Source organism: Trachemys scripta, chromosome 14 (genome assembly GCF_013100865.1).
Source record: "Trachemys scripta elegans isolate TJP31775 chromosome 14, CAS_Tse_1.0, whole genome shotgun sequence".
Lineage (NCBI taxonomy): Eukaryota > Metazoa > Chordata > Testudines > Emydidae > Trachemys > Trachemys scripta.
The window spans coordinates 15,686,960-15,701,802 of record NC_048311.1 but is presented as its reverse complement, the minus strand read 5'-3'; the positions used below and the strand labels follow the sequence as shown (position 1 = coordinate 15,701,802).

Genomic DNA, 14,843 nt, shown 5'->3' with positions numbered 1-14,843 from the left:
TTCTTTCAAATACAGAGCCACTACCCCACGAACAACTTGAGCTAAAATAACACAAAATGCTGCAATTCAACCTATTCCTTTTTTTAAAAATGTGGGTCAGCTATAAAACAGGACATAATAGTTCTGAAATACTTTTTTTCTTTTGCATTTTTGCATTTTATATACCTTCTGAAAAACAAAAAGGTACTTCAAAGGTTGTTTGAAAGCCTTACTTCTGACTGAGTGGGCGAGTGGCTCCCCCAAGACTGGTCCTTGGATTTATGCAACAACACTGATGATTGAGTTCTTGAAGACTGATGTCTGTGATGTGGTTGGCTTCTGCTGACCTTTAGCCCAGCAATGCCAGCCAATTTCTGAACTCAGTACTCATGTTGTTCAGTATTGTGTAAACCTTTGCTAGCTGCAATTTAAAAGAGGGGAGAAAACTTCTGTTGCTTTTCTGCCATAAAAGCTTACTTCCTTTCTGTTTAAGTAACAAAGTTTTTATTAATAGATTTATTTGTGGTGTTCGTAAAGTTTTATACATGTCTGAAATAGTATGATACATTTATGGAAGTGTCTCCTGTCTTATATTGAATTGGAGGTATTTTTTAATAAGGTTAATGCTGTACGCAGCGAGTTGTATTTTCACTGTGGGTCTTTCTAATACACAAAAAATTATTTTGGCTTATATGGATTCTTTATTATACTCTCAAATTATGCATACCTAAATCAGGATTGCTAATGTAATTGTCTGCTGGATTTCAGGTATACATGTCAGTTCTTAATCCATCTCTTCAGCTATTGCATCAAGGCACTACTACTGTCTACCTAAATATAACTAAAACAACCGAATTCTGTAGACAGGTAAGTGCTAAGCACTATCCTCAGAGGTCTGACAAGCTGTCTACAGAGTTCTGTTTCTTTGTTGTTATTCAGATTTGAAATTTAGTGTCATTCTGGTCCTGAGTGTCTTTTGGGGATCACCTTCTATTGTCCCCACCTTTAAAAGGTCTTGAGTAAGGCTAACCTGCACTTCTAGCCAGGGAGCTGGGTCAGCTGGAGTAGGTTGTTATGAAATATTGTAAGTTGCTCACTCCTGTTATGGACTGTTCATGATGCTTCCACAGTATTCAGTTCCAAGTAGAATATTTCTCTGTATGTCGGCAATTTTCAGTTTATTCAGTTATGGATACATTCCATATACACAGAATTAACTGACTCTAAATCTCCCTGTTCATTTAGTGGATTTGGGTGGCAAGACCCTATATACATTGTGCTGAGATGCACCCAAATAAAGCAGCAAGAGATGATTACAGGACCTGAGTGGCTCCAGGAGGAATGTTGTGACCATTAAACTTGAGCCCCACCCAGGTACCGAGAGTTCTAATCCAACTCTGTGCAGAAATCTGAAATAAAAAAGGAGGCTCGTTGCTCCAATCTGCTGTTTCATTTGCAAATTCTACAGCTGCAAAAACATGGAGTATACAGAGTGCTGGTAGAATGCATGTTAAGCATGCTTTTAAAAAATATACCAAAAGTATGTAAATTTATATTGGCAATGATTAGGAATGAGGGGAAAGTAGTTTGAACATTTCAAACTATCTTTTTGCTCATCCATACTTCGCAACCTACAGTACTACACTGTCTCCCATACTTTGTCAAGCAGCCAAGAATCTGTTGTGATTTAATAAAAATCAAATTCATCCTTAAGAACCTTAAACATGTTAGCTTAAACCCAAAGGCAGATGCCTTAAGCTAAATATGTAATTGCCATCATGAATGGTAGCACAGCCTATAACCAGCTACATAATCTAGATATGGAGAATGACAATCAAATTTTATTTGTAAGATTGTATATTATGATAGTGCTTTTCATCCCAGCAGATCACTGTACAGTTCAAAACAAGAACAAACCCTCTCTCTTTTCCTCCTTCCCCTGCCATATACAAGCAGTGTACAGGGATCATATAATTTGCTGCTGAGATCTAGCCATCTCTGGGATGAACCTGCAGCAATTATTTAATAGTGTCCAATAACACTACACCTCTGTTTAGGACAAGAAGTGAAGAATAAGTCATCTAGCCTAAACTACAAGCAGAATTTTAGACAGACTATTTCCTTGAGAGCCATGATAATATGGAGTCAGTACGCTTTATTGTTAATTGACAGATATAATTCTACAAGATGCTCTGTCACAATGCTTAGTAATCTCCTTCTTGTTGAAGTTCAGTTTTGTTTCCTTGTGTTTGTCAATACATGTTCTGAGGTGAGAGTGCCCAGCTCTCCTATCTCCTATATTCGCCTTCCAAACTGTTGTGAAAGCTTACCGTTGCAGGCACAGTATGTGCTCCTTATGATGATGGAAAGGAGGGGAAAGAAAATAACTTGTGACCATAAAAAAAACAAAAACAAAAAAAGCGTTAAAGGGCAAGTAGACATTTGTAAGGCTGTCCTATATATGGTAAGGATTGTAAATATTTTAGTTGTGATATTTCTGTGTCATAGTTAGAAAACTATGCTTGCCTACCAGTGACTGATAACCTGCATTTGATAGTTTTTCCTTGTGGCTGGTGTTCATTTTACTATAGTGACCATCCCTGGAGCTTTTTAGTAATAACAGGTCTACACACTCCCAACCACCTTCTTGGCAAAGGTGGTGATGCATATTTGAACCTTTTGAGCAGAAAAGGAACTAACATACAGTAGAACCTCAGAATTACGGACACCTTGAGAATGGAGGTTGTTCGTAACTCTGAACAAAATGTTATAGTTCTTTCAAAAGTTTACAACTAAACATTGAGTTAATATAGCTTTGAAACTTTACTATGAAGAAGAAAAATGCTGCTTTCCTTTTTTTGTTTTTGTTTTTTAGTAGTTTACATTTAACACAGTACTCTACTGTATTTGCCTTTTTTTTTGGTTGGTCTCTGCTGCTGTCTGATTGTGTACTTCTGGTTCCAAATGAGGTGTGTGGTTGACTGGTCAGTTCCTAACTCTGGTGTTCATAACTCTGGTTCTGCTATATGCTGGTGGTTATTACACTTTTTCTCACAGAGGTGAAATGTAGCACCTCCTGAGGGTATGGCATGAATAGCTGCCTTTAGAACTCTCTTCACTTCCTGCCACTTATGTGATGAGAGCATGATCCCAGAAATATGCATTTGCTAATGTTTCTTTTCTGAAGGTTTAAGAGTAAATACTTTTCTCATACACAATCCTCCCTTTGTCAGCATCTACCATTCAGCTGTTGATATGCTAGCCTTATGGCAAAAGTATTTACGACATGCCTCCTAATGTGCTGAAATTTTCAGAAGCCATTTTCAGTACATTCAATAGTAAATGCAGCTGCACAGACATTTTAATAGGAGTTTTACCAAACATTGCAATTTTAATTCAGTGCTATAAGTTTAGGACATGGGTTTTCACACCCAGAATGGAACATCTCTTCATAGCGATTGTCTTGTGAACCAGTTTATTTCTCATTCACAATCACATAACATCTGTGTGGCAACTACATTAATTGCTTATGTGGAGAAATTAATATTAGGGAATTATTTGATGATGATTTGTGCTGCATTAAATACGATACAGCACCTGGAAACAAACAAGAATCCTCCTTCCTACACCTCCTGAAGACTCACCACTGCTGTGATGTTACAAATCCCTGACTGGTAACCCATACTTAGGTTAGTAATAACCTGGGCCTGTCCCTTTTCCCTCCTACTTCCTTGGGCTTGTCTACATGGGGCAATTACTGGAATAGCTATTGCAGAATAAGCTATTCCAGAATAGCTTCTTGTGTGTGCAGCCTCTTCCGGGATAAGTGTGTCCATGTGGAGTAGTGTATTCTGCAGTAGCTATTCTGGTCAATTAACCCATCTAGATTCACCCTGATTAACTTTCTCATTCCTCCCTCTACTTTTGCCTTTAATTAAAAATAAAATTCAATAGAGCCTGGGATTTTCAAAGGATCCTAAGGGATGTAGCTGTCATTGAAATTCAAGTGAGATTTGGGTGCTAACCTCCCATAAAGCTCCTTTGACAATGCCAGCCAAAATTAACAATAACATGTAACTAAAGAAAGCAGTTCTCAGTGGGGACTGTTGAAAACTGTGTACTTTTGAAAAACTGGCCCCTAAAGTGTGAATATTTCCAGTTTAGTTTCTTTCAAACAAATAGATTTAGGTGGAAGAACTGTAGGGAAAAAAAAATCTCAATTTCTGCGTGAAAGAGACCTTTTCTTTAGTGTGTGATTTTTTTCTTTAAAGGATTTGTGGGAAAGTTAATCAACTTTACTTTTCATATGAAAACTTAACATTCCTTATGACAGGTTGTTTGCTGGGACTTGTCCAATCTGTCTACAGATGTTAATAATGAATATCTAATAGCAAGTTACTGTATGAACAAGAGAAAATACCCCACGATGAAAGATTTTCAAGCTGTTGTATTGAATTTCATCATTTGTTTTCCAAGGCCTGGTCTACACTGGGGGGGATCGATCTAAGTTATGCAACTTCAGTTACGTGAATAACGTAGCTGAAGTTGACGTACTTAGATCGACTTACTGTGGTGTCTTCACCACGTTGAGTCGACTGCTGCCGCTCCCCTGTTGACTCTGCCTGCGTCTCTCGCAACACTGGAGTACAGGAGTTGACGGGAGAGCCCTCGGGGATCGATTTATCGCGTCTAGACTAGACACGATAAATTGACCCCCGCTCGATCGATCACTGCCCGCTAATCCGGCGGGTAGTGTAGACATATCCTTTGTAGTGTAACTTTCTTACTAACACTTTATAAGTGGATCACCCATTTTTAGACTTCATACACAATCACCTTGTATTGCTCTTGGAAATTCTACAGAACCACTAGACTATGTTGTCTTCACAATATACAGGTGCAATTCTCATAAAGTTTGAGGAATTATGATGGGTTTTGTATTGAGAAGGGAAGATGCTGCCAGGAGGGTTGATGTGGTAAATTTGATGGGGTAGTTGGTCCTTGAGAGCTTTTAAAATTTATACCAGCTGAGGATTTACCCCTGTATTTCCCATATGCTGGAAAGAAGTTAACTTTCAATACCTGTGAGTTTATAAGATGATGTGGCTTTTAGAGATGGTGACATTTTGTTCTTTAAAATTGTTACCTTATTCACCTTGTAGCCTTTATATTGAAATGATCATATTTAATCATTATGAAGACGAAGAACTTTTACAGCATATTCAATATACTTAAGATATAGAAAAGATAAATATTACAAGCACCTTGTAGTGTTACTGTACCTAATAATCTGTTAAAAAATATTTTCTGGTATTTATAATTAAGCCACAAAACTAAAGAGCTCTGCTCATATGCAGTTAACATGTTTTGGATTGTAGATTTTTTTTTTCTGGTTGAGAAGATTAAAGTCAGAACTTTACACTTCTTTGAATCCTTTAAATACAAATGATAGTCCTATGTTTTGAAATGAGAATGTGCCTGTTAGTCTGTTTGCAGGAAGATGGTGAACTGAAACAGCCAAAATATTTCGGTTTAAAACAATTTACTAGGCCTATATTCTCACTAATTTCCATGAAGGTTACACTGGGTATTAGGGATGTATAATACACAGTAAATGATAGTGCAGACTGTATACTATATTTTATTACTGATACATAAACCCCACCTAAATCTTTAAATACTTGCATGATAAATAGAATCACAGAGGCTCACTTCCCTTTCCCTATTAGCCAGGATTTCAATAAAACATACACTGTCAAGACAACCATCACAAAAAGATGACAAAGGGAAATGATGCTTCAAAAATTACTTTACATTTCCTTGATTTTTTTTTTTAAAAGAAAGATTCTAAACAATTAATAATCAAGTTTAAAATACTTTCCCCCCTTTCCCCACTGGGAAAGGTTTTATCTATAAATATTCCACAATATCTAGGCATGTGTGTATGTCAGATACTTCCAAATAGCTTAAGACAATTAAGTGGATTGGGCCAAAAAAAACCTGATGAAGTTCAACAAGGACAAGTGCAGAGTTTTGCACTTAGGATGGAAGAATCCCATGCACTGCTACAGACTAGGGACCGAATGGCTAGGTAGCAGTTCTGCAGAAAAGGACCTAGGGGTCACAGTGGACGAGAAGCTGGATATGAGTCAACAGTGTGCTCTTGTTGCCAAGAAGGCTAACTTCATTTTGGGCTGTATAAGTTGGGGCATTGCCAGTAGATCGAGGAACGTAATCGTTCCTCTTTATTCGACATTGGTGAGGCCTCATCTGGAGCACTGTGTCCAGTTTTGGGCCCCACACTACAAGAAGGATGTGGAAAAATTGGAAAGAGTCCAGCGGAGGGCAACAAAAATGATTAGGGGTCTGGAGCACATGACTTATGAGGAGAGGCTGAGGGAACTGGGATTGTTTAGTCTCCAGAAGAGAAGAATGAGGGGGGATTTGATAGCAGCCTTCAACTACCTGAAGGGGGGTTCCAAAGAGGATGGAGCTCGGCTGTTCTCAGTGGCGGCAGATGACAGAACAAGGAGCAATGGTCTCAAGTTGCAGTGGGGGAGGTCTAGGTTGGATATTAGGAGACACTATTTCACTAGGAGGGTGGTGAAGCACTGGAATGTGTTACCTAGGGAGGTGGTGGAGTCTCCTTCCTTGGAGGTTTTTAAGGCCCGGCTTGACAAAGCCCTGGCTGGGATGATTTAGTTGGGAATTGGTCCTGCTTTGAGCAGGGGGTTGGACTAGATGACCTCCTGAGGTCTCTTCCAACCCTGATATTCTATGATTCTAAGTGCTACTCATAGAAGTGACAAACATATATGAAGCTTACTGATATCAAACTAAACATTATAAATGGCCACAGTTTTCGACATTGGGTGCCTAAAGCTAGGTATTTAAATCCATATTTTGGCAGAAGTCAATGGGAGAGCTCATCCTTTTGAATTGAGGGGTACTCAGCCATTTTGAATATCATACCATTTATTTAGGTGCCTACTTTCTGCACTCGCGCTTGAACTTTTTGCCAACATATCTGTTTGATTAGATGAATTGTATCTGTGCGTTTATTTTAAAATTGTTGTACTTCATTTCCACAGGGTACGAGAAGCTGCTATGACAAGTTTAATGGAGGTGACACTTTTGTTGGTACAGAATGACCCAGAGTTGCTGGATGCTAACATGTAAGTAGCTTGTACATTTTGTATGCTGTTCTGAGAGTTCATGTTTAGTAACTTCCAGTCCCTACAAGAGAGTATGTGACCATACGTATAATATTGCCTGCATACTGTATGTAATACCTCTTACCAAGTATTACAAAGCTTTTCACAAAAATGTATGTATTCAGCTTCACAGATAGGGTGACCAGGTGTCTGATTTTCGACTGGAACGTCCAGTTGAAACTGGACTCTGGTGGCTCCAGTCAGCACCGCTGACCGAGCTGTTAAAAGTCCGGTCGGCGGTGCTGCGGAGCTAAGGGGCGAGGGATAGCTCAGTGGTTTGAGCATTGGCCTGCTAAACCCAGGGTTGTGAGTTCAATCCTTGAGGGGGCCACATGGGGATCTGGGGCAAAATCAGTACTTGGTCCTGCTAGTGAATGCAGTGGGCTGGACTCAATGACCTTTCAAGGTCCCTTCCAGTTCTAGGAGATAGGATATCTCCATTATTTTTTTATTTTATTTTTTTTAAGGCAGGCTAGTCCCTACCTGTCCTGGCTCCATGCTGCACCCCGGAGGTGGCCAGCAAGTATGTCTCCTAGGTGGGGGGGCATGGGGCTCCGCGCGCTGCCCCCACCCCAAGCACCAGCTCCGCTCTCCCATTGGCCAGGAACCACGGCCAATGGGAGCTGTGGGGGCAGTGCCTGCGGGCGAGAGCAGTGCATGGAGCTTCCTGGACCCCCTGCTTAGGAGCCGGTCCTGCTGCTGGCTGCTTCTGGGGCACAGCACGGTCCGCAGTCCTAGAACAGGTAGGAAGCCTGCCTTAGCCCCCCTGCTGCGCCACTGACCGGGAGCCCCCCAGCCCTGAGCCACCCCCAAACCCGTAGCCCCTCCCATGTTCTGAACCTCTCATCTCCAGAGCCCTCACCCCCAGCCGGAGCCCTCGCCCAGTCCCCTCCCGCACCCCGAACCCTTCATTTCTGGCCCCAACCCGGAGCCCATACCCCCAGTTAGAACCCTCATCCCCTCCTGCACCTCAACCCCATGCCCCAGCCCAGTGAAAGTGAGTGAGGGTGGGGGAGAGCAAGCCACCGAGCGGAGGGGGAATGTAGTGAGCCGGGGGCAGGGCCTTGGGTAAGGGGGCATGGCCTCCGGAAGACTGGTCCCTGAATATTTCCTTACAGAACTTCTCTGTTCCTATCCCCAGTTCTCTTTCCCTCAGAGAGACTTTCTTACCCTTTTATATTTCTGGTTTGGTGGCAATAAAACTCACCTGGTCTGACACTGGGATGAGCCAAAAGAACAGATTTGCATATCTGTGTAGTGTCTTAGAACCTAACTTGGTAGAAGGTTGTTAGAAGAGCATTGCATCTCTAACCAGGGTCCTAGAACTTGACAGAGAGCATAGCTGATTTCGTATTGGCCTAATTCTTCTTTTTTAATATAATGAAAAAGGAAACACAAACCAGAAACACAATTTCTCCATATTTTGATTTATTTTGTGTAGTAGTCTCAATAACCCACAGAATCCAGACATCAGAGCTGATGTAGGTTCACTTGCAGCAGAACCTACATAAGAACTTTAGAAATCAATATGGATCTACAGAATAGAGTGGATAAACCAGTCAGCTAAATATGTGCACTGTTTCCTTTCATATGCCTCAACCTGATTCTATGCAATAGTTCGTTGTCCCAGAAGTTAAATTTTAGATGAGACTTAAAACAATAAGCCTGATGGCTTGACAGAAGATGACAAAATCTTGTCATATTTGCTAAAATAGGTGTGTTAGCCCGGGTGTCCTGATTAAACTATAATGTGAGTAATTCTAGGTATATTTACTACTACTATTTGCAGTGGTATTGTAGCCGTATTGATCCTAGGATATGGGAGAGACAAGGTGGGTAGGGGTAATATCTTCAATTGGACCAACTTCTGTTGGTGGAGGAGACAAGCTTTCAAGCTTCACAGAGCTCTTCTTCGGGTCGGAAAAGATAACCAGAATGTCACAGCTAAATATAGGGTGGGACAGATCCTTAAACATCAGGAGTTAACACATGGCAGGAGTCTAAAATGAAGTGAGCAATTAATACCTCTGCAGTCAGTGTCTTTTTTGAGGTCATGATTTGTAGTGTTTAACAGAGTGATTCATTTATGTTCCGAGGCTCGTCTTTTGAAGGGGTTGTCCGGGTGTTTTTGTCTTTTATCATTTTTCTTTGTGAGTTCATTTGAGAGTGCAGTGATTGTCTGCTTTCACGCACATAGTTGTTGGGACATTTTGATGCCCGGGATGAGTTGTGCCACATGTTGTGATAAGCATTAGTAGGACCCATGGATCTTGAAAGGTCTTGTGGGGGATATTGATTAGTCTAGCAGTGGAGAAATGTCCACACATTTTGCATCTGTTGTTCTGGTAGGGTGTGGTGCTGCTTTGAGTGGTGTGTCCTGGTCTGTGGGGAGCTTGCTACTGAGCTTAGTGAGGTTGGGGGGTTGTTTGAAAGCTAACAGAGGCGGTTCATGAAAGATTTCTTTCAGGATGTGGTCCATATCAAGTATGGGCTTTAATTTTTTGTTGATACCCCGTATGGCCAGTGTGGGATGGTAGGGGACAACTAGGGTTGTGCGGTTGGTTGGGTCCTCCCCCCCCCTTGAAGCAAGTTCTCTCAGGGCATTTGGGTGGCCCATTCCATGATGCAATCTACTTCTCTGGTGGAGTGTCCTTGTATGGTGAAAGTAGTTTTAAGAGCTAAGTGTATATCCCAGACTTTTTCCTGGGAGCATATTCTGTGACATCTGAGTGCCTAGCTGTAGATAACAGATTTCTTGGTGTGTCAGGGGTTGTTACTGGATCTGTGGAGGTAAGTGTAGTGTGGGTTTCTTGTATATAGCTATCTGTAGGGTTCCACTGTTGACGCTGATAGTGGCAGCCAGGAAGTCAGTGGTGGTATGTGAGTGTTCTAGAGAGAATTTGATGGATGGGTCAGTGGTGGTTGAAGTTGTGGTGGAAATCTATGAGGGAGTTTAGGTCACCTGCCCAGAAAATGGAAATATCTTCAATGTATCTCAGGCATATCATTGGTTTTGTGTTTTTTTTTTTTTGTTTTTTTTTTTCCCCCAGAAATTCTTCCTCAAGGTGGCCCATGAAGAGGTTGGCATATTGGAGAGCCGCCCTAGTGTAGCCATGGCTGTTCCCATAGTTTGGACAAAGTGTTTGTTGTTAAAAGTAAAATTGTTGTTGTAGATGGGGATGAAATGGAAGTGTGTGGCGATGTGTTTGGGTTGGATATATAAGTGTTGTCTATTGCCTTGTAGATATTTGAGACAATGCTGTCATGGTGAGGGATGCTGGTATATAGGGAGGGGACATCCGTGGTAGCAATGTTCTGCTGGAGATGGTTAATGTTGTGGAGTTTCTGGAGATAGTAAGTTGTGTCCTGGAGGAAATTGGCCCTTTGTATGCTGAGTGGTTTGAGGATGGTTTCTGAGAGTCCTGATATTACTTCAGAGCGCCATGGACAGACATGATAGGTTTGCCTGGGTTCTCTTGTTTGTGTATCTTGGGAAGCATGTAGAAGGTCTTTTGGTGTGTCGGGGATGAGGTTGTAGAGTTTCTCTTGAAGTTTTGGGAAGGATTTGATAATATCCTTACATTCCTGGGTGAACTGAGGTATGAGGTGGTCTTTGAGTTTTTTATAGTAGGTGGTGTCTGACAGTTGTCAGTTGACCTCATTGATGTTGTCATAATTGAAGACTACAATGGGTTCCCTGCTTTGTGTGTTGTTTGATCACTATCAGGTGTCTGGATTTCAAGGACTGTATAGCTGTCCTGTCAACAGTGGAGAGATTGTGGTGGATGTGATGTTCTGTTAAGGATTTCAGTTGATTTTTTCCCCTAAGCAATTGATATAATGATCAGCTGTGTAGTTTTGTCCAGAAGGGGTGTCCAATGAGATTATTCTTTCTTATGATTGTTGGTGGGGGTCTGATAGTTGTGGGTGGTGGTATCTTTGTGGAATAATTCTTCTAATTCTCCACATTCGTTATGGTATCAGGTTTTGTGGCTCATTACAGCAATTTGTAACCCACTAACCCTCCTTTGTCCTACGACTACACTGGTGTCAATTGCCCACTTTATTTGAAGTGGTCTCCTGCAACATGTTTTAACCGCTTGTGCTTAACAAGCTATCTCATCTTGTATTTAGCTGTAACACTCTGGTTACTATTTCCAGACCAGAAGAAGAGCTCTGTAAAGCTGTAAAGCTCTGTCTCTTCCACTAACAGAAGCTGGCCCAATAAAGGATATTATCCTCACCCATCTTGTCTCTCTCATTTACTATTGTAATTTGTGCCATGCCCAAAGGTATGGTGGAGCCTCATAGAAGGGAGAGTTCTTTTTCCTGAAGGACTTACAATCTAGATACATGAGTTAGGGGGGAGAAAAACAGGTTGGGTTGAACAGACACATTAAAAAGGTGAAGTAATTACTCAATGAAACACAGTTGTATCAGGGTTTTTTCTACATTCCCACCTTAATGGTGGCTAAATTTCATTGGTGATCCATATACAACATCCAGTCGATAAAAAGCATCTTAGTCTCTTTCTGGATGGAAGGTGCTACATGAGTCCAAGGTATTATTAATATTACTATCATCTAGTTCAGAGGTGGGCAAACTATGGCCCGCAGGACCGTCCTGCCCGGCCCCCGAGCTCCTGGCCCGGGATGCTAGCCACGGCCCCTCCCCAGCAGCCTCAGCTTGCTCGCTCCGCCGCTGGCGCAATGCTCTGGGCGGTGTGGCTGTGAGCTCCTGGGGCAGTGCAGCTGCAGAGCCTGGCCTGACCTGGTGCTCTGTGCTGTGTGGTGGTGGTGGCGTGGCCCGGCTCCAGCCAGGTGGCACAGCTGTAGCGCCGCAAGCTACCTGCGCTCTAGGCAGCGCGGTAAGGGGGCACTGAGTAGGGGGGTTGGATAGAGGACGGGAGTTTCGGGTGGTGGTCAGGGGGTGGGGCTGTGGATAGGGGTTGGGGAAAGAACAGGGGTTGAATGGGGTAGGGGTCCCGGGGGGGGCAGTCAGGGGCAGGGGTTCTGGGGGCAGTCAGGGGACAGGGAGAAGGGGTGGTTGGATGGAGCAGGGGTCCCGGGAGGGCCATCAGGAATGAGAGGAGGGGTTGGATGGGGCGGAAGGGGTCAGGGGACAGGGAGAGGGGTGTGTGTGGATGGGGCAGGGGTCCTGGGGGGGCCATCAGGGAACATGGTGGGTTGGATGGGGCAGGAGTCCCGGGGGGTGGGGGAGAGGGCAGATAGGAGGTGGGGGCCAGGCCACGATCCCCTCCCCCTAACCGGCCCTCCATACAATTTATGAAACCCGATGCGGCCCTCAGGCCAAAAAGTTTGCCCACCCCTGATCTAGTTGCTTGGATCTGGAGGTGTTTTACAAATTAACTTGTGGCTGTTCTTAAAGATTCTGTACCACAGTAGGTAATTCATGCATCATCTAAATGTTCACTATAAAAAGTCAAATAGAGTAAAACAGCAATCCCATTCCACAGTTCAGTGCGTGCAAGAAATTATTTTTAACCATTTCTTTAAGCAATTTCTGTTTAAAGTATGTACATTTATTTATGTATTGTGATGTGATGGATTGAAGTATTTTTTTTGTCTCTTAATTTGTAGCTGTAAACAGATTATGTGCTGCGTGGCCCAGCAATCGGCTGAAAAAATAGATAGATTTCGTGCTCATGCAGGATTTGTGTTCCTCACTCTTCTGAACTTTGACAACCCTCCGATTCCACACATACCCCACCGGGAAGAATTGGAGAGGATATTTCCAAGGTAATCTAGATCTTTATCACCTTCTTATTTATTAAGGAAGGCTTGTGGGTTGGATCCTGTCTGTTAAAATCCTTCCTGGTCTACATCAATGTAATGAATAAATCAGTGTGTAAAAACACCCAAGCAAACTAGGATTTCTTTCTAGTTAAATAGAATTAAGAACTAATTTTTTTTTCCAAAGAAGATATTGATGTAAATGCCAATAGAAAAATATATTCCAGATAATTAGGAACGTATTTATTGTAAATGTCTGTTAGAATCCATCAGCTATTTAATATCTCTAACGGGTGGTTAGGAGCGTTAGGGTATGGTTACACTTAAACTGCTACAGCAGCAGCGGTTCAAGTGTAGGTAATCCATTTCCCCAAGACACCAGGGGTTAGGTCAGCATAGCTACGTGTCTCAGGTATGTATATTTTTCACACCCCTGAGAGATGTAGCTATGCTGATGTAAGTTCCCAATTGTAGACCAGCCTGTAGAAATTTCCATACTGGATTAGTTCAGTAGTCTGTCTAGAGTAGTATCCTGCTTCTGACAATAGTCGGCACCAGATCTTGCAGTGAACAGTTACTGGATAACCTACCCCAGGGAAAGTTTCCACCTAACCCACAATAGTTAGAGGTTGGTTATGCGTCAACAGTTGAGAGAGTATATCCTTTCCAAGTATATCCTTTGCAGTTTTTAACATTTAAATAAATTAATATTTGGTTTAGAGCAGTAAAAATCTTCCTCTCTATTCGTATAGTATGAAACTGGCCAATCATGACTGAATAATCTTATGCTATAATGTGGTTGGTTCTAAGATTGTTCAATATTTTGAAAGTTCTAAACTGAACTGTCCTGGACCAGCATTAAAATGAAATCCAGTTTACCTACTTGGTTCCTGTAGCTGTCAGCATATGTAATAGGGACAACACCAGTATGGTTTTTGGGATGCTTGTTACATATCCTGCTGTGTCTTTAAAGGCTTGGAGGTTTGCCATACTGAAGGGGGAAGGAAAGGATATGATTAATTTCAAACATAGAGGAATTTTGTTGAAATAATATATCCTGTTCATTTTCCTGATTTTATTCTCTTCAATATGGCAAGTGGCAAACAAAAAATACAGTGAACCACATAATCTAGCTGGAATCAGGGGAGCAGATCCCTCTATTCCTGCATTTATATGTGTATGGGGGAAGGGATCAGCTGCCTATGTGGTGCCATTCTCACCCCACATTTTCTGTAATGATGCTATGAAAATAATTCAAGGGGATTCTTGCAGAGTTTTCCAGTCATTCAACCCCATCACCTCCCACGAGCAATTCCATTGGAGGAGGTGCTCTATGCCAATGGAAATTTAAAATATATATAGCAAAACTTACTTAATTTAGCTACTGTATGCAAATACACAATGAGATTTTATAGAGTATTTAAGGAGGAGTTGGAAATTGTGGCACGTGGCTGAATATATTGTAAGGATTGAAAGAATGTATAAAAATTATGAAATATAGACAAAATAAAATAAAATGGGCATTTAACTCAAAAAGTGTTAGTTTTGTCATATGATTTAATTTGTTGCACCCTTAATGATATTGCAGTGATTGAAGTTCTTCTTTTAATGCTGGTCCCTATGGGCATTCACTGTGGATGTACATGCACACCATGTGCTTGAAGACAGAAGATGTTTTTCTGTAGCAATGTCCATTGGTCTGCGTCTGCACCGTCTGCCTTCCTTATGCTCCAAAGCAAGGGCATCAGGGGAGACACAGACTCTCCAGTTCCTTTCTACTGCTCATGGTTTGAGACCGAACCCCCCAGTGTCCCTAGTTTCTGCTAGCTTTTCTGCCCGAATTTCATATATGTAAATATATTTTTTTCTTAGTTAGCTGTTGGAGTTAAGTAGTTTT

General features: G+C 41.9%; 1 protein-coding gene across 1 annotated transcript in view; it reads left to right on the top strand.

Annotated features, from left to right (window-relative positions):
* Positions 1 to 14,843, top strand: part of TBCD (tubulin folding cofactor D) — a gene marked incomplete at its 5' end in the record, with an annotated part of 241,622 nt that overhangs the window by 179,196 nt on the left and 47,583 nt on the right. Inside the window, 2 exon segments of the mRNA XM_034789910.1 lie at positions 7,071 to 7,154; positions 12,794 to 12,952. Coding sequence (XP_034645801.1) covers positions 7,071 to 7,154; positions 12,794 to 12,952 — 243 coding nt within the window.